Genomic DNA, 18,237 nt, shown 5'->3' on the forward strand with positions numbered 1-18,237 from the left:
ATGTTAGATTGCCTATTGTAAAAGCATTCATTATTTTACATGCATATATAAAGTATTGTTTTAAATTCTGTATTATGATTTAGCCACTATAAATCTTATATTTCTTATTCTTCCATAAGAACTTTGCTGTTGGCATAACAGAATAGTGTAAACTTGTTCAGTTATCAATTATTTCCCCCAGATCACTGGTTTAGAACTAGTGCTTAGAAAAGTGCATAAAGGGGGGAGATATTCAAAGTCACAAAGTGCACTTAGGAAACCAACTCTTATTGAAAGCCACTAGGGGACACCTAACTCCCATTTCAGTTCTGAAAAACTTACCCAGAGCGTTTTTGCTATAGGGCCAAATAGCTACTTTGTAACTGCCTTTCCAACTCTTCCTAACATTCAGTCTCTCAGGAACTGCTAGAGTTCAGTCCTTCATAATGTTTGAAAACATTGGCCACTGAATTCTTGTGAGGAAGTTAGTGAAATCAAGATGGCAGTGAGAATGTAACTTTATACTGCACAATTTTCCTGCCTGCCATCTTGAAATAAGTGCTTAGTATGGAATAAAAAGCTGGTTATTCCACAGTATTGCCAACTGTCTTATCGCACAAAACCAAATACCCTTGCCCCTTCCCCGAGGCCCTGCCCCTGCTCACGCCATCCCACATCCTTCCGTCGTTTGCTCTCTCCCACCCTCACTCACTGTCACCAGGCTAGGGCAGAGGGTTGCAGTGCGGGAGGTCCGGGGTGGGGCCAGAAATGAGAGGTTCAGAGTGCAGGGGGCTCCAGGCAGGGGGTTGGGGTGCAGGAGGGCTCCAGCTGGGGGTGCGGGCTGTGGGGTGGGGCGGGGGATGAGGGGTTTGGGGTGCAGGAGGTGGTTCCGAGCTGTGGCCAAGGGAGTCAAAGTGCAGGAAGGCGATCAGGACTGGGGCAGGGGGTTGGGGTCTGAGAGGGGGTATGAGCTCTGGCTGGGGGGGTGCAGGCTCTGGGGTGGGGCTGTGGATGAGAGGTTTGGGGTGCAGGAGAAGGTTCTGGGCTGGGGCTGAGGGGTTTGGAGCCCAGGAGGGGGCTCAGGGCTGGGGCAGGGATTTGGGGGCAGGAGGGGTTGTGGGCTCTGGCTGGGGGTGCAGGCTCTGAGATGGGGCTGGGGTTTAGGATTTGGTGTGCAGGAGGGGGCTCAGGCCTGGGGCAGAGGTGTGGGGTACGGGAGGGGGTGTGGGTATGGGCTGTGGGAGGGAGGGAATTTTGATGAAGGAGGGAACTCGGGGCTGGGGCAGGGAGTTAAGATGAAGGCTCGGGGAGAGAGTTTGGGTGCAGGAGGGGGTTCCGACCTGGATCAGGGGGTTGGGGCGACGCTTACTTTGGGCAGCTCCCTGGAAGTGGCAACATGTCCCTGTGGCCCCTAGGTGGAGGTGCAGCCAGGTGGGTCCACACACTGCCCTTGCCTGCAGGTGCCGCCCCTGCAGCTCCCATTGGCTGCCGTTCCTGGCACTGGGAGATGCAGAGCTGTCGCTCAGGGCAGGGGCAGTGTTCGGAACCTGGCTGCCCCTGCAACTAGGGGCAGCAGGGACATGCCGACTGCTTCCAGGAGCTGCACGGAGCCAGGGCAGGCAGGGAGCCTGCCTTAGCTCCTCTGAGCCACTGACTGGAGCTTCCAGGGTTCCTTTTCGACCAGGAGTGTCAAGTGGTATAAAATGACCTTTCCTCATCTCGGTAGTTTATGAAATATTATACTTTAAAATTATGTCAGAGGCCTAACCTGGCCTTCAGTCTTTTTTTTTTCTTTCTTTTGTACTAATCAAAGTCTACATATTGTAGCAAGTGCCAGAGGGCCACGCAATGTTCTGTCACTACTTGACTTTACCGTGATATGTCTTGATATATGTTCAGCAATATGCAACAGGAGAATCTTTGTTGCACCCAACAAAGTACTTCAATAGAAGACTGTTTTGTTTTTCTTGGTAATTAATACACATGGATAGGTTCTAATTTAGTTATATTCATTGAAGGGCATAGGTCCATTATTACTTTTAGTTTGTTTTGATTTACTGAGAAATAAAGTAAAATGCATAGTGTCATAACAAGCTAAACTTCTTTGTGTGTTTGATTGTTACTCAGTTGGGTTCTCTGTGTTTTGTAAATGAATAGTTTTCCTCATTGCAATTCTTTTCCTAGCATGCAATGATGCTTCCTGTTCTCACCCACCATATTCGCTACCATCAATGTCTGATGCATTTGGACAAGTTGATAGGCTACACTTTTCAAGATCGGTGCTTGCTACAGGTAAGAAATGCCAAAAGACAACTTACATACTAATTTGCCATTTGAGTTCTGCAGGACTGAAGCTCTGCTCCTGTGGAGCAAGGTGAGGCATGACGACCATCGTCCCCAAGATAGTTAGGCTTATGTGTGTAAATCTTGCTGAACCCACTAACTGGAGAAATGATTTGTATTGCTGATATTGGGAAGCACCTGATTATTTGCACCTCTGATCTTAAAAAGGTTCCAGGTGTCCTGTGAGAATCTATAAAATCAGGTTTCCCCTGCTTGTGGTTTGTAAATCATGGAATCCGGCAGGATGAAAAGCATTATATACGAATGCAAGATTATATTTTTGTTACTTAGTGCGTTCCTTTATTGTCATACTGCAGATGTGTCTGTAAATTTTGCCTTGTACTGTTTTGTAGTTTATTATTTCATAAAGAATTCATTGTGTTCAAAGCTATGAACAGACGGATGTCTCTTCAGACCTACAGGTGTTTGTTGAAATGTTCACAGTTACAAAGTCAGAGAGAGAAGTTATGTTTCTTTTGGGGCTTTAATACGTCTGTGTTGCATGATCAATCAGTTGTGCAAGTGCATTTTTGCACACTGGGACTCTCAGCAAAAACCGTCTATTGCAGATCTAAATGAAAGGGCAAAAATAAGTAAGTGGATCTGTGTTATCAACCTAAAAAGTGTATTTTATATATAATTTCCGATTTAATTGCTAGAATATAGGTGTTCACTTTGTTTTTGTTTTTACATATAATGAATCAAGAATTATTTATAAAAACGCTCTCAAATGCTTTGTACTCCTTGTACAAACCGGATTAGTTCAATAATAGAGAGGATGGGTCCTATGCTTAATTATGAGCAGGTTTTTTTTTTCACATTGCCTGGGTTTTAGAGTTAAAGATTATTTAAAAAAAAAGAAATGCAGCCAGAAAAGCCTACTAACTGCCATGACAGAACGCTTGAAGCAAAAAGCAAATAAGTTATCAATAATGAGGGAAAGCATAAGACAAGGTGCACCAACATAAATCACACTGAATGCACAGAGGCACTTTATCTAGGCTTGATCCTTTTGCATGCTTATTGAATAGCTAAGAATTTGTTCCAGGCGAGAGAGTCCCTAGTGAGATTTATATTTCACCATTTAAATAACTGCAAGGATGCCAAATATACAAATATGTAATCTCCCAGTGATGATGTATGTTTCATCATACAGTATGCATTTAAAGACCTGATAGAGAAGAGAGGCTGAGGGGTGTTTCATGTTTTTTTGTTTCACTATTCTGATAAGTTTTAGTGTGTTCTATTTTAGAGGAGTAAAGTGTTTTAGATGGATGGGTTTGACAAACTGTAGTTAGTATTAATTAGGTATTTAACAAGGATTTGGGAGTAAATGCTGTAAGTTGAATAACAATTCGGTCTGACAATAGTTAAAATAAGCTTTGTTTGAATGAAGAGGGCAAAGGAGCTGTTTAGAAGCTTTTCGTTTGGCATCAAAGGCCCCAATCCTACACAAATTTCATTTATAACTTTCTGCGTGTAAGTAGTCCCATTTAACGCAATGGGGCTGCTAACAATTCTCATATGTGTGTTTGCAGGATTGGGGCCTAAGTCTTTGTCTTTGCTGTATTAATTGCTACTGACACCTCCCATTTCTGCTGCCATTTATAAGGTGATAGCAGCAAAGATGCAAGTTCCTGGTAGTGCTTACAATATAAACTAAATATAGAGCTCAGGTCTGCCACTCCTATTCACCTTCACTAGTACGTTGCTCTGAGAGGGGTCCCAGCAAAGGCAATGAGAGTAGAGGGCTATTCATTGTGAGCAAGAGTAGCAGAGTCTGGCCTTTGGTGAGCAAATATTAGATCATCTGTCTTTTACCAAAAAAAGACGAGGCTCTCCTTATTGATACTTTACATATTTGTATTGAGTTACAAATGCTTGAGGTGGTATTGCAGTATATAGATACATCCAGGTAGTAATAGTATTAGATTTCATGTTTTTTGTACTAAGCAAATCTTCATATTGTTTCACATCGTTCAGGCAAGTTAGCAAGCAAAGCATTTTAGGGCAAATGGACAATTCCGCTTTTTTTTCTTTCAAAAACTAATTTATTTCTTTAAAAAGCTTCTAAAAGTTAATTAGTTTAAGTGGTGATCAGGCATAAATGATGTGTTTTGTGACATATCTGAAGTCGTACACGCTACATTTTAATTGCTTGAACCAGAGTTACTAATTGCTAACAGCACATCATAGCATGTCTTCAGACTGAGAAATAGCTGTTGTTAGCAGCTACCAAGCTAACCTTGCTCTTAGCGTTTTCAAAAATAAACCCAGTTTTTGACTTGCGCGTGCTTCTTTCTAGCTTGCCATGACTCATCCAAGCCATCACCTAAACTTCGGAATGAATCCGGACCACGCAAGAAATTCCTTGTCCAATTGTGGGATTCGACAGCCCAAGTATGGAGACCGAAAAGTCCATCACATGCACATGAGAAAAAAGGGTATGCAATTACACCATTATTGTTTTCTCTCTCACCATCCTTAGCCTCCAAGAAGAACTGCCACCTAACTGATGCCTGTTCAGCCTATATTCTCCTGAGGGCTTGTCTTCACTGCTGCGTTAACTCAAGTTAACTCTGTGAAGTTAGCATAGCTGGAGTGACAGTGGTCACAATGAGTGGTTGTGTTAGCAGTACAAAGTAGCTACATCCACACTTCACTACTAGCTGGAGCTTCAATAACACTTGAGCTTTAACACACACTCACCGGCCTCGCTGCCCTTGAGGGGCAGCTATCTTGAGTTTAAAGCACCATTTACCTGGAGCTAGAGAGTTTTATGGGAGCCAGATTAGGGGCAACACTCAAGGATTATACCTTGAGCTAACACTGTAGTGAAGATTATCTCTAGGAGAGAATTTTAGTGGAAGTTTCTAATGCTTGAGCACATGGTAATACAAACAATTTAAAAAAAATAATAATAAATGACTGGCAGATCTATTCTGAATGATTGTATTTTACAGATTAGCAAACAAGTAGCTGACAAAATAAGCAAGGATAATACATCACAGAATATACTTTGTTATATTTTTGATAAGTGTATCTATTGATATTTTCATAATGCAATAAGTATATTGAAGTATATTTTATAAAAATGATGAAGTCTCATTAATGAGACCCCTTTGTAACACTGCTATGAAATACTTGCTGAAACATGGAGGCAGTGCAGCTGTCAAATGTGTGGGCTCTGCTGCACAACTTCATTCTCCCTTAAATACAGGCAACTGCAGTAATACAAATTGTCTGTTGTTCATACAACGTTGGGGGCAAGGGGAGGGTCCATCTCTTTTGGAGCCTGGCCTTTCTGTGACTTTAGATCGGGCTCCATGAATGTAAAAGCAGTTTCCTATGGGCAGCCATTAGCTAGCCATTAGTCCCTAAAAGGATTATACCTGAATAAAAATGCCCTGCTGTAATTTAACTCTGGATCTGTGGTGTTTCTGCTTTCTGACTGACCCAATGGCATTTTTTGTTTGTATGTTTTTTTAAATGCAGAATGAGAGTTTTGCATGGTAAATACAAAGTAACATTTGAAGAAATTACTTCAGTGAAATTGGTGGTGATTTTTAATAACTGTTTAGTATTATTTATTTTTACAGGAATAAACACCTTGATAAACATTATGTCCCGCCTTGGGCAAGATGATCCTACTCCTTCCAGGTAAAGAAAGCAGCTAATACTTTGCTTTCAGTATTCTAGTTATGTGCTAATGTGTGTAGTTCAGCCTTTTTCTTGGACCTAGAAGATTAACTAAAAATGAAAATTCAACTCTAGTTTCTTAAAAGCCTTTGTAACAAAACAGCCAGCTGAGTTTTAACTATTGGGAAGTAAGTGCGTAAGTGCATATACTTATTTATATGCATGTGCAAGCAAAGAAAAATTGCTCCAAAAATATTGTTTTGGGTTTTTTAATAAAATCAAGTGGCTTTTTTGAAAAAGATGACCAGTCAGAGTGGTGAATAGAAAAAGTCTTTTAAAAAGGGTGTTACTCTGAACTTGCAAAGCCACCATTTGCCAAAAAACATCCTTTTGTAAAGGCACAGAAAACCAAGCACCAGTTCTTTAATGCATCCAGTGAACAAGACATTTAAGAGAACCCCTAAAGAAAATCTGCTTCAGTCAACAAAACTTAAAAGAATCATTAATACTTCTGTTTGGACAGCTCAAATGGTGGACAGCGAAATGCTACATTTATTTTACTGCATGTGCATAGCACAAACTTTCCACTGTACTTAAAAAATGATCAGAAACTAGATTCTGTGCCACCCTTACTCACAGTGAGTAGTATCTTACTCCATGAATAGTCCTATTGAAATCAACAAGGATACTGATGCAGTAAAGTATCACTCAAAATGAGCATGGGTGACACAGAATTTGGCCCAATATAAATGAATATATATATAATAACATGGAACAATATGTTTACTACAAAAGTAATTGTTTAGCTTAATAACCAATTATAATAATTATAATTACAAGTACAATAGTTAACTAAGTCACTACGAATTCTGTGCAAATGAATTACATTTGTATTGTTTAAAATTTGCATTTAGGACATGCTTTGTAATCACTTCTAGGTGCCCTGGTCCTGCGGGGCTAACCAAAGCGAGTAAGAGAGACTTGGGTCATCCTACCTATTAGAGAATTAGAAAATTGGTCTGAAATCAACAATATTCAATAAAGACAAGTGCAAAGTACTGCATTTGGGAAGGAAAACTTAAAAATTAAGTGCACAACTACAAAATGGAGAATAAATGTCTACGTGGTGGTACTGCTGAAATAGATCTGGGGGTTATAGTGGATCACAAATTGAATATAAATCAACAATGTGATGCAGTTGCTAAAAAAGCTAATATCACTCTGAGGTGTGTTAACAGGAGTGTCATAAGTAAGACATGGGAGGTAATTGTCCCACTTTACTCAGTGCTGTCCAATTCTGGGCACCACACGTTAGGAAAGCTGTGGACAAATTAGAGAGAGTCCAGAGGAGAGCAACAAAAACGATAAAAGGTTTAGAAAACCTGACCTATGAGAAAAAGTAAAACAAACTGGGCATGTTTAGTCGTGAGAAATGAAGACTGAGGAGGGACCTGATAACAGTCTGCAAATATGTTCAGGGCTGTTAAAAAAGAGAATGATATTCAATTGTTCTTCTTGTCCACTAAAGGTAGGCCAAGGAGTAATGGGCATAATCTGCAGCAAGGGAGATTAAGGTTAGATATTAGGAAAAAAAATTCTAACTATAAGAGTAGGTAGGATCTGGAATAGGGAGATTGTGGGATCCCCATCATTGAAGGTTTTTAAGAACAGATGGGACAAGCACCCATCAAGGATGGTCTAGGTATACTTGGTCCTGCCTCAGTGTAGGGGCTGGACTTGATGACCTCTCGAGTTCCCTGCCAGCCCTCTGTTCCTGTGATTCTACCTCCATGCACAGCCATGTAAGACTCTCCCAGAGTACAGCTCTGTGTGTGGGCTGAGGAAGCAGGAACACTTGTGAACAAATGGATGAGGTGAATGCTGGGTGTGTGACGCTATACAACCCTAAAAGGTTGTTGTAAATTATTCCAATCCCCATCCCGCTTTGGGGCAAGGTCAGAGCAGCAGAGGAGGAATTGTAATTCTGAGTGACACTCCCCATGGAATGGTGCTGCTACACAGGGCTGAGCTTAAAGATTCATTCTAGTCCCTTTAGATTGTTCTTTGAGTTCTGGTGTATTTACAGTATTGTACTCCCAATTATAAAATAATATTTGCAAGTATAAGGCTAATATCCATCAAAAATTCACTCCTCCCAAAGGGAAAGAAAAACAAGGAGAAAGCACTCAGTAATTATCCTATCTCCACTGAATGGACTGGAAAATCCATACTTCTCACATCTGTTTGCCATTATGCCTCTACAGAGAGAAGTTATACTATAACTAACACTTTGCTTTTAAATAGCACTTGGTGCTTGAACCCCTACTGAAGTTCTGCTTTTTAAAAAGTTAGATAAGTGATTTAATAATTTGAGCAAGAGCAAATGGCAATAAATGCTGTCAGACACTTGAAAAGGGAGCTCTGGAAAGAAACCACCAGTGTCTTAGGCCTCGATTCTGCAAACATGACCTATGAAATCAATAGGGCTACTCCACGTGCTTAAAGTTAAGCATGCATAAATGCTTGCTGCAGCTTGAGATATTCTGTACTGAGACTAGTTCCCTATCTTACTCAATTGGTAGTGCCTAGCTTTCTGTCCCTTACCTATTAATAAACCTGTTAATGCGGGAGGGCTTGAAAAAAAAATTAAACAAAAAGAAAAGTAAGATAGAGTACTCATAGAAGCAATAAAAAAAATGAGAGCAAGAGAGATAGGAGGACCCCAAGAGAGGAAAAGAGAGGGAACATAGCTCTTATTAGTTTGAGAGAGTCTTTGAAGATATCTTCTTCTGTTCTAGTAAGTCCTTCTACGAGCCTGAAAGAAATCTCAGAAAAGGGGCAGAGGACACTTGTCTTTGACATTAAAGGGACTGTGAAAAATAAAAGCACATACAGACTACCATGGAGTTGGAGATGCATCAACAAATCCATTGTAGAGGCATCAGGTCCAGGAGGTGTTTGTTTATTGTAGACATCTCCCCAGCAGTGCACAGAGCTAAGGTTGGTGATTTATTTTAAATCACCTGGTCTTTAAAAAGCCTGATCTCAGCATGCCATTACACACTGCTATTCAGAAATTCTGCTTCCTTTCTCCCTGTTAAATGCTGATAAATAATCTATGAAGATTCAAAGACCTGTGGTATCAGTTCTGAGTTTGATAACCCACATGTTCTTTGCTACAATATCAGAGATGAAAGTATCAAAATAGAAAAGTAGCAGGATCATTTCTCTTCCTGATCACCAAAAGAATTAAACTTTACTGTACAAATAACCAAAATTCATTGGGGTTACTGACAATAAATCTCAAAACACTTTTTCAGGATTAACCACAATGAACGTTTAGAATTTTTGGGAGATGCTGTGGTGGAATTTTTAACTAGGTAAGTGTGGAATGTTTCTACACAGTTCTATATTGTGTCTCATTCGTCAGCTATCATGTATTTTTTCCTTAACATTCAACTGTATTACACTTTCAAATGTGTAGGTTTGGATAGTCGGTGTATTTGCTGGCCTATATCCTTGCAATGATTTTAAGAGCCGCACATCTGCGTATACTTCTTTTCAAGCCTCTTACAATGCTGGGGCTGTGAAGAGTAAGATTACAAAATGAAAGGCTAATGTCTCTGTCCTGTCAAATGCTATTTGAAGTTGCTCATGACTGTAGGAGATCAACTTGTCTTGGGCCAAATACTTTAGAGCTTATAACCAATTTATAAAAAGGAGAGAGATTATTTTTAAATGTGTCATTTTGTTTCCATGCCTTCCCTTGATCTCTTCCCCTCTAATCTCAAGAGTGGTGTTTACAAGCAATATTGAATGTGTAGAATTTTTTAGGGGGATTATTCTCTAAACCTCAGTCCTTAGGGGCACAGCTTGCATCTTGTCTTTCAAGAATATATTTATATTCATGTACAAACCATTTGAAAATAATAACACAAAACAAAATTCACAGTTCATTAAAAATCACACCCCATTTTGCTAAACCGAGTCTTCTGAAAGTAGTAAATACTGGAAAATTACAAAAGTACTGGCCTTTCTCAGCCTAGTGCAAGTGGCAGCCAGCTTGGTGAAAAGTGCCATTTGTGACAAACAGCAATATCAGCATTCAATGTGAAAGATTTTATATCCTTTTCCAGAGCCCTTGTCAGTCCATTTTTAAGAGGGAAGTAGTCAGTGTGCTTAAGGGGAGGCTTTTAAAAAAGCTCTTGGTATTATGGATAACAAAATTGCACTTTTGTAACTATCCTCTGATACCCAAAAGCTACTCTGGATTACGTGCCACGTGTCTGTCAATATCTATTTCTTTACTTTACTTTAAAAATCTGTGGCCTTTTCTAGAAGTGGAGTGGAGGTAAATTTTTTGGTGATAGAACACAAATTCCTAGTATTACTGCTTAAAAACTACTGTTTAGTAGTACGCAATCCTCTGAGACTTACAAACCTGTATATTTGGATTTATATATAAATTTTAGTGTACATTTTGGGCTTGTGTATGCAATGGGGTATCATGCTTTATGGGGTTATGATTTCTAAAGTCTATTATTGTTTTGCACATTCGCGCTTTAACGTAGTGCTGTTCAAAATAGTACTGTGTTAAAGTGCACTAGAGACCCTTTAGTGTGCATCAGCAGGGTCTATAGACCAATTAACGTCAAACATGTGAGCATGCATTGGAAATCACACCCTCATAAAGCACATTACCCCACATTGGAGACAAATCCTTCGTTTTCAGTGTTAACCTCTGAAACGACAATGACATTTCTGAGAGATCCACACCACACTCATAAACGTTATTACTGTAGTGCATTAAAATATGCAACTTCTAGATGTATAGTTTGTTACCATTCTCTAATAAAGAAATGTTTTAGAAGGAGATCTGAAATAATCCCTCTTCCTCTCTAGAGATATATTGCATACTTGTATACAAACAAGTGTGTGTGTCTGTGATCCAGTGGGCCAGAATACCCGATCTAAAGTAATTGAAAGTTTTTGTTATCTATATAAACCTTTATCCTTTTTTACATTTTTACATTTTTTTAATTTGACATAATTACAAGAACTCAGCAACAAGTAGTTCAGATTATTCCTCCCAATATGTGATACCTTGCATTTGTCAGTATCTCAACAATCGTATAGCCCATTCACCTAACTTTTGCCCCAGTTGAGGAAAACAATTGAGCAGTTTTTATTGTTGTCTGATTTAAATAATTTCTTGTCATCTGCAATTTTTTCCATCTTGCTCTTTGCACGCTTTTCGAGATCATTGATGAATATGTGAAACATCACTGTATGGACCCTTATGATACCTCACTGTTAACCTTTTGTTAAATTGAGGCCCAGATTTTTAAAACTGACTAATGATTTTAGGTACCTTATGTGATACCCTCTGGCATACAACCTGGACTGTGAGACTGCTGTGTCCCCTTTTAGTCTCTGTATCAGGGTACCTCTCATACTGCTCTGCTAGTGACAAGCAGCCCCTTCAGGCTTTGCTCTCACATAGCCATTAGCCTTTGAAGGCACACCCAAAGTTACTTGCAGGCTCTCACAGTCACTCATGAACTATACACAGGGAGACACCAGCAAATCCCCCCAGCTCCAGCTTTGTACCCCAGAATGTACACCACTCAAGACCTTCTTGATCAGTGTAAGCTCATTAATTAGTTTGCCACTCCTTCAAAGTGTAGTGGACATGCCCCAGCCTTTGTAGTCTGAGTAGAATCCTTAAGCACCTTAGACAAACTGGTAAAAATAAAACATTAAAATAAGTTTAACTACAGAAAGATAGATTTTAAGGGATTATAAGTGTTTGGCATAAAGGTCAGAGTTGGTTACATAAGAAATAAAAGATAAAATCACAATCTAAATCCTAAACTTTATCAGACTAAGCAAGATTTGAATCAAGTAGTTCTACCTCACTGTACTGGGTGTTGCAGGCGGAATTCAATTCATAATTCATACTAACTAGAAAGCCTAGTTAGGACCATCCCTTCTCCCCAGTTCAAGGATGTTTCCCTTTGTCTTGCAAACGTTCTTGGTTCCAGGTGTTGAGATGGGGGAGGAGAGAGGCGAAGTGGCAATGTCATTCCCCCATATTTTATACTCTCTTCCAGGTGCTGGAAAGATCCTCGCTGTGTCACAGGGGTTAGACAGCCTCCATCTTGTATGTGCTCTCTCAGGAGTCTTTGGGAGGGGTCCACTGGGAGAGTAGACTCTCCTTGATAGGCCATCAACACATGGCTGACTAGTTCTGATGTTAATCTGTCTTGGAGGTGTTAGTTGCTCCTTTGTTGCCACGGAAAGGCTAACTGTGGGCATCTCCCAAACTCACAACATATTTCAGTAACACACATGCAAAACTTCATGGCGTTAATTACAATGGTAATATATACAATTCAACAGGATAGTAATGTTCAACAATCCTGGCTTTTCAAATGATACCTCACAGGTAACATATTATAGTTATATAACTGTGGTGAATATGTAGGTACAGGGTGTTATTTTGAGGTACAGTGTGTCACACTTTAATTTTTGCATGACCATCTTGAGATAGCTCAAGGGGGGTTAATTTTTCAGAGCATGCTGAGCACACTCTCTCTAAAGATCCTGTCTCCTCATTTTCTTTGAGATTGGGCTCCCGTAAACTAAGGCACCCAAAATCACTGGTCACTTTTGCAGATCTTGGATGGACAATTTAATTCCTGCTTTCTTCTACAGACTGTTAGCCAATTTATAATCCATGATTGTACTTAATTTCCTTAAATTAATTCCTTAATTACCTCATGAACTACTTTAATAAAGGCCTTTTGGAAGTCCATTATGTTTGTTCCTGATTAATTTTTCACTATATATACTGTTAATTATATTTTTCCAGATGTGTCACCTTGGATAAAAATAGGGAAGTTGATTTCACTTTTGCGTAGCCAGTTACTGTGCAGTTTCACTATCATCAGGCTCTTGTGCACACTGTTGCAATGTTCGGTTTGCAGTAGCTTCAGGGAGAGGTTTGCCTTTAAAAACAAACAAACAAAAATCCAAACTTTTCAGTGGAATTAAAAAAAATAGTATTGTAAAAGCATTTTTAGAAACCCCCTACACCTTGGGCCAGATTTGACTGAATGGTGTCTCCTTACTGTGTTCGCCTGTCTGGAATCAAGCTGTTTTCCCTCACCCTGAAGACTGCTTGCTCTAACTGAGTGTTTTGCCCCAGCATTCTTTTGTTGTAGAGGTCCAAGCTACCATTGAACTCCGCAGAGAAGATGATAATATGTGTGATTTCAGGTGGTTAAAAATTGTATGCTAAATAGTAAAAAGATGATCTACACAATGCTGTTTAAAAACAAGCAAACAAGTTTTTACCATAGCTCTGGTGAAGTTCTGTTGTGGAGAGGGAACTTTGTCACCCATTAGAGAACATGTTGAGGTGTCAGCATCCCACAGAACAGCAGCTAATTGGTATAGACACTAATAGCAAATGTATCAGTGTTGAGACCATTTGAACTTTTTCACTGCAGCGTCCATTTGTACTACCTGTTTCCAAGCCTAGAGGAAGGGGGGTTAGCTACATATCGCACTGCCATTGTTCAGAACCAGCATCTTGCTATGCTGGCCAAGGTATGTACAGGCATTTTTATCTCTTTATTGGAATCCTGTAGCTATGATGTCTGGCAGTGGGTGGGTTAGTTACTGGTCTGTCTGTCCACCTATCAGTGTCTTTACTATATGTTTTGGATTTGAGTTTGGTCACTAGCTCTGTCATTAGTTTTTCAGGTAAACTTTGAGGAAGCCAAATTTGGAATCTGATAAGGGGAGGGAGGGATATGGAGGGGGCATTCAGGAGGAGTGACTCCTTCAGCTAATATACGAACTTCTAGGGCTCCTGTCATTAAGGCCTCCGTATATTTAACCGTTTGTTGCACTGGAGCTAGTGAATGGATAACTGAAGAGCAAATTTGATAGTTGTAGAAGAACCTATAGTACAGCTTATGTAGCAAGAAAGCGTAGGGGGAGAAAGGTGAGAAAACTCCATTTGATTATTTCCCAGCCTGGATATTCACTTTCAGGTTTACTGCCTTCTGGCAAAGAATAATATTATAAGATTAAAGTATGGAAAAATACAAGAAGTTCTATGAACTTTAGCTTGTTGTCAGATTCTGTGAGTGATACGTTTTTGGTGGATTTTTAAAAATTTTCTCTGTGATACTAAGATTGGAATATGCTATAGAAACCCAATTAAAACCATTTTCACGATAGTTTCGTATTCTGTTGTTCAAATTTGGGTTTGTTATCAGTGAAAATCTTACTACATTTTATTTAAAAGAAACACCCTCCCTCCAGTAACAACAACAATATTGCAGGCCAAAGAGTTACTAAGATTACACCACCCAAAATTGATACTCTAAATATATTACCTATGGTTTCAAAATGCCCTTTTTAGTCTTCTTTCTCCATAGCCAATAATTTAAAAATGTATGATCAAGTCCAGAATTATTGTCAAAGATTTTGCATTTAACTTCCTGTCCTTGTGCTCTTCATTTCCTGTCAGGAATGGAGAGGCAAGGAATGAATCCAGTAATTTTCTTCCAAAGGGCTTCTTTAAGTACATACTGACCAAGACAGTACAGATTACAGAAAAGCTTTTCAATCAAAGCTCCATTCATAAATATATTGTTGTTAAACTACCTGACACTTTAACATGCTTTATCATTTAAAATCCTGTGTGAAAATGGTGCATATGTTCTTAAAAATATCCATGTTCTAAATATGTTACCACATTTATGGCATCTTTTGAGAAAGTTGCTTCTGTATCTTATAGCATGTTTTATAATGTAAATATATTTTATTTATTAAATATAAAAGTACCTGATTTTTGGAGGGATGCTTTGTTTCCATCATCCCTTCCCTCCCCTTCTCCCTGAGCCCAGTTTAAATATCCCTCTACAACATCACACTGCTTCAAACTTTCTTCAGTTCAAAGAAGATAAGTAAGATCTCCGGTATATGTTGGTCTGTAATTGTCTGGAAAGGTCATGGTTGAATAATACGAGGTAGATTCTTCTGTATTGTGGCTTGCCCTAGTCCTCTGTGGATTTCTCTGAGGATCCAATATGTGGGAATATTTCTTCTGGCTGAGCTGGCCCATCTTCTCTAAGGGCTTGTCTACATTACCCGCAGGATCGTGGGCAGTGATCGATCCACCGGGGGGTCAATTTATCGCTTCTAGTCTAGACGCGATAAATCGACTGCCAAGCACTCTTCCGTTGACTCCGGTACTCCACCACCGGAGCGAGAGGCACAGGCGGAGTCAACGGGGGAGCTTCAGCTGTCAACTCACCGCAGTGAAGACACCGTGGTGAGTAGATCTAAGTATGTCGACTTCAGCTACGTTATTCACATAGCTGAAGTTGCGTAACTTAGATCGACCTCTCCTCTCCCCCCTCACCCCTCCAGTGTAGACCAGACCTTATAGTCTGTATCTACATATGGAGACACAGAGCACCTGGGTTTTCCTTTTAGGAGTCTCCTTCAACCATTGCTGTAGCTCAGAGTGGGACACGTTTGATTTGCCAAAGATAGGTTTGGTTTGTTTGTTTGTTTGTTTGTTTTTGGCAGACTGTTTTAGATGCACCTGTAGGCCACCTACCTTTCTCAAAGTCCCTATTTTATTCTAGGTTTTGGTGCACCCAAATTGTTTGCATAATTTTGGGATTCAAACTACCAATTTCTGTTGCTCTCAAATTACTTTATAATCCAGTTTTAGAAAAGATATTGGCAACCTACCTTGATCAAATCTGAAATTAATAATTTATTCAAAAAAGTATTAAGCTGGAAAAAGTTCTTCAAAAATTTCTTTAATGGCTTTGTGTCAAAAAGATGAATCATAGAATCATAGAATATCAGGGTTGGAAGGGACCTCAGGAGGTCATCTAGTCCAACCCCCTGCTCAAAGCAGGACCAATCCCCAATTAAATCATCCCAGCCAGGGCTTTGTCAAGCCTGACCTTAAAAACTTATAAGGAAGGAGATTCTGCCACCTCCCTAGGTAACGCATTCCAGTGTTTCACCACCCTCCTAGTGAAAAAGTTTTTCCTAATATCCAACCTAAATCTCCCCCACTGCAACTTGAGACCATTACTCCTTGTTCTGTCATCTGCTACCACTGAGAACAGTCTAGATTCATCCTCTTTGGAACCCCCTTTCAGGTAGTTGAAAGCAGCTATCAAATCCCCCATTCTTCTCTTCCGCAGACTAAACAATTCCAGTTCCCTCAGCCTCTCCTCATAAGTCATGTGTTCCAGTCCCCTAATCGTTTTTGTTGCCCTCCGCTGGACTCTCTCCATTTTTTCCACATCCTTCTTGTAGTGTGGGGCCCAAAACTGGACACAGTACTCCAGATGAGGCCTCACCAATGTTGAATAGAGGGGAACGATCACGTCCCTCAATCTGCTGGCAATGCCCATACTTATACATCCCAAAATGCCATTGGCCTTCTCGGCAACAAGGGTCACTGTTGACTCATATCCAGCTTCTCATCCACTGTCACCTCTAGGTCCTTTTCTGCAGAACTGCTGCCTAGCCATTCGGTCCCTAGTCTGTAGCGGTGCATTGGATTCTTCCGTCCTAAGTGCAGGACCCTGCACTTATCCTTGTTGAACCTCATCAGATTTCTTTTGGCCCAATCCTCCAATTTGTCTAGGTCCCTCTGTATCCTATCCCTACCTGCCACTGTATCTACCACTTCTCCTAGTTTAGTATCATCCGCAAATTTGCTGAGAGTGCAATCCACACCATCCTCCAGATCATTTATGAAGATATTGAACAAAACCGGCCCTAGGACCGACCCTTGGGGCACTCCACTTGATACCGGCTGCCATCTTGACATGGAGCCATTGATCACTACCCGTTGAGCCCAACAATCTAGCCAACTTTCTACCCACCTTATTGTGCATTCATCCAGCCCATACTTCTTTAACTTGCTGACAAGAATACTGTGGGAGACCGTGTCAAAAGCTTTGCTAAAGTCAAGAAACAATACAGCCACTGCTTTCCCTTCATCCACAGAACCAGTAATCTCATCATAGAAGGCGATTAGATTAGTCAGGCATGACCTTCCCTTGGTGAATCCATGCTGACTGTTCCTGATCACTTTCCTCTCATGTAAGTGCTTCAGGATTGATTCCTTGAGGACCTGTTCCATGATTTTTCCGGGGACTGAGGTGAGGCTGACTGGCCTGTAGTTCCCATGATCCTCCTCCTTCCCTTTTTTAAAGATGGGCACTACATTAGCCTTTTTCCAGTCGTCCGGGACTTCCCCCGTTCGCCATGAGTTTTCAAAGATAATGGCCAATGGCTCTGCAATCACAGCCGCCAACTCCTTTAGCACTCTCGGATGCAACGCATCCGGCCCCATGGACTTGTGCACGTCCAGCTTTTCTAAATAGTCCCTAACCACTTCTTTCTCCACAGAGGGCTGGCCACCTACTCCCCATGCTGTGTTGCCCAGCGCAGCAGTCTTGGAGCTGACCTTGTTCGTGAAGACAGAGGCAAAAGAAGTATTAGCTTTTTCCACATCCTCTGTCACTAGGTTGCCTCCGTCATTCAGTAAGGGGTCCACACTTTCCTTGGGTTTCTTCTTGTTGACAACATACCTGAAGAAACCCTTCTTGTTACTCTTAACATCTCATGACTATGTAAAAGGAAACCTAGTAACTCTTATGGGCATTTCCATATCAGAATGATCATATATCACAAGATACATGTGACTCAGTACCTGTATATATAGGCAAGCAGTCCTGTAGATCATTGGTTCTTAAACTAGTGGCGCCCTTGTTCAGGGAAAGCCCCTGGTGGGCCAGGCCAGTTTGTTTATCTGCCGCATCCGCAGGTTCGGCCGATCGTGGCTCCCACTGGCCGTGGTTCGCTGCTCCAGGCCAATGGGGGCTGTGGGAAGGGCGGCCAGCACGTCCCTCGGCCCGCGCCACTTTCTGCAGTCCCCATTGGCCTGGAACGGCGAACCACGGCCAGTGGGAGCTGCGATCAGCCAAACCTGCAGACGTGGCAGGTAAACAGCCCGGCCCACCAGGGGTTTTCCCTGAACAAGCGGCGCCCCTAGTTTGAGAACCACTGCTATAGATTATAAAACAGACTGATGTGAATACTGCACATTTGGGGAAAAAAGAAAGCCATGTGGCCCTGTGGGGGGAGAGATAGCTCAGTGGTTTGAGCATTGGCCTGCTAAACCCAGGGTTGTGAGTTCAATACTTGAGGGGGCCATTT

At 40.9% G+C, this 18,237-nt stretch overlaps 1 protein-coding gene across 1 annotated transcript in view; it reads left to right on the plus strand.

Moving 5' to 3' along the window:
- DROSHA (drosha ribonuclease III) overlaps nucleotides 1–18,237 on the plus strand; it is a 102,501-nt gene that overhangs the window by 49,449 nt on the left and 34,815 nt on the right. The window contains exons 17-21 of the mRNA XM_048839670.2: nucleotides 2,164–2,271; nucleotides 4,628–4,766; nucleotides 5,922–5,982; nucleotides 9,282–9,341; nucleotides 13,476–13,575. Coding sequence (XP_048695627.2) covers nucleotides 2,164–2,271; nucleotides 4,628–4,766; nucleotides 5,922–5,982; nucleotides 9,282–9,341; nucleotides 13,476–13,575 — 468 coding nt within the window. The remainder of the gene's footprint in view (nucleotides 1–2,163; nucleotides 2,272–4,627; nucleotides 4,767–5,921; nucleotides 5,983–9,281; nucleotides 9,342–13,475; nucleotides 13,576–18,237) is intronic.

The sequence above is a fragment of the Caretta caretta genome, chromosome 2 (assembly GCF_965140235.1).
Source record: "Caretta caretta isolate rCarCar2 chromosome 2, rCarCar1.hap1, whole genome shotgun sequence".
NCBI lineage: Eukaryota > Metazoa > Chordata > Testudines > Cheloniidae > Caretta > Caretta caretta.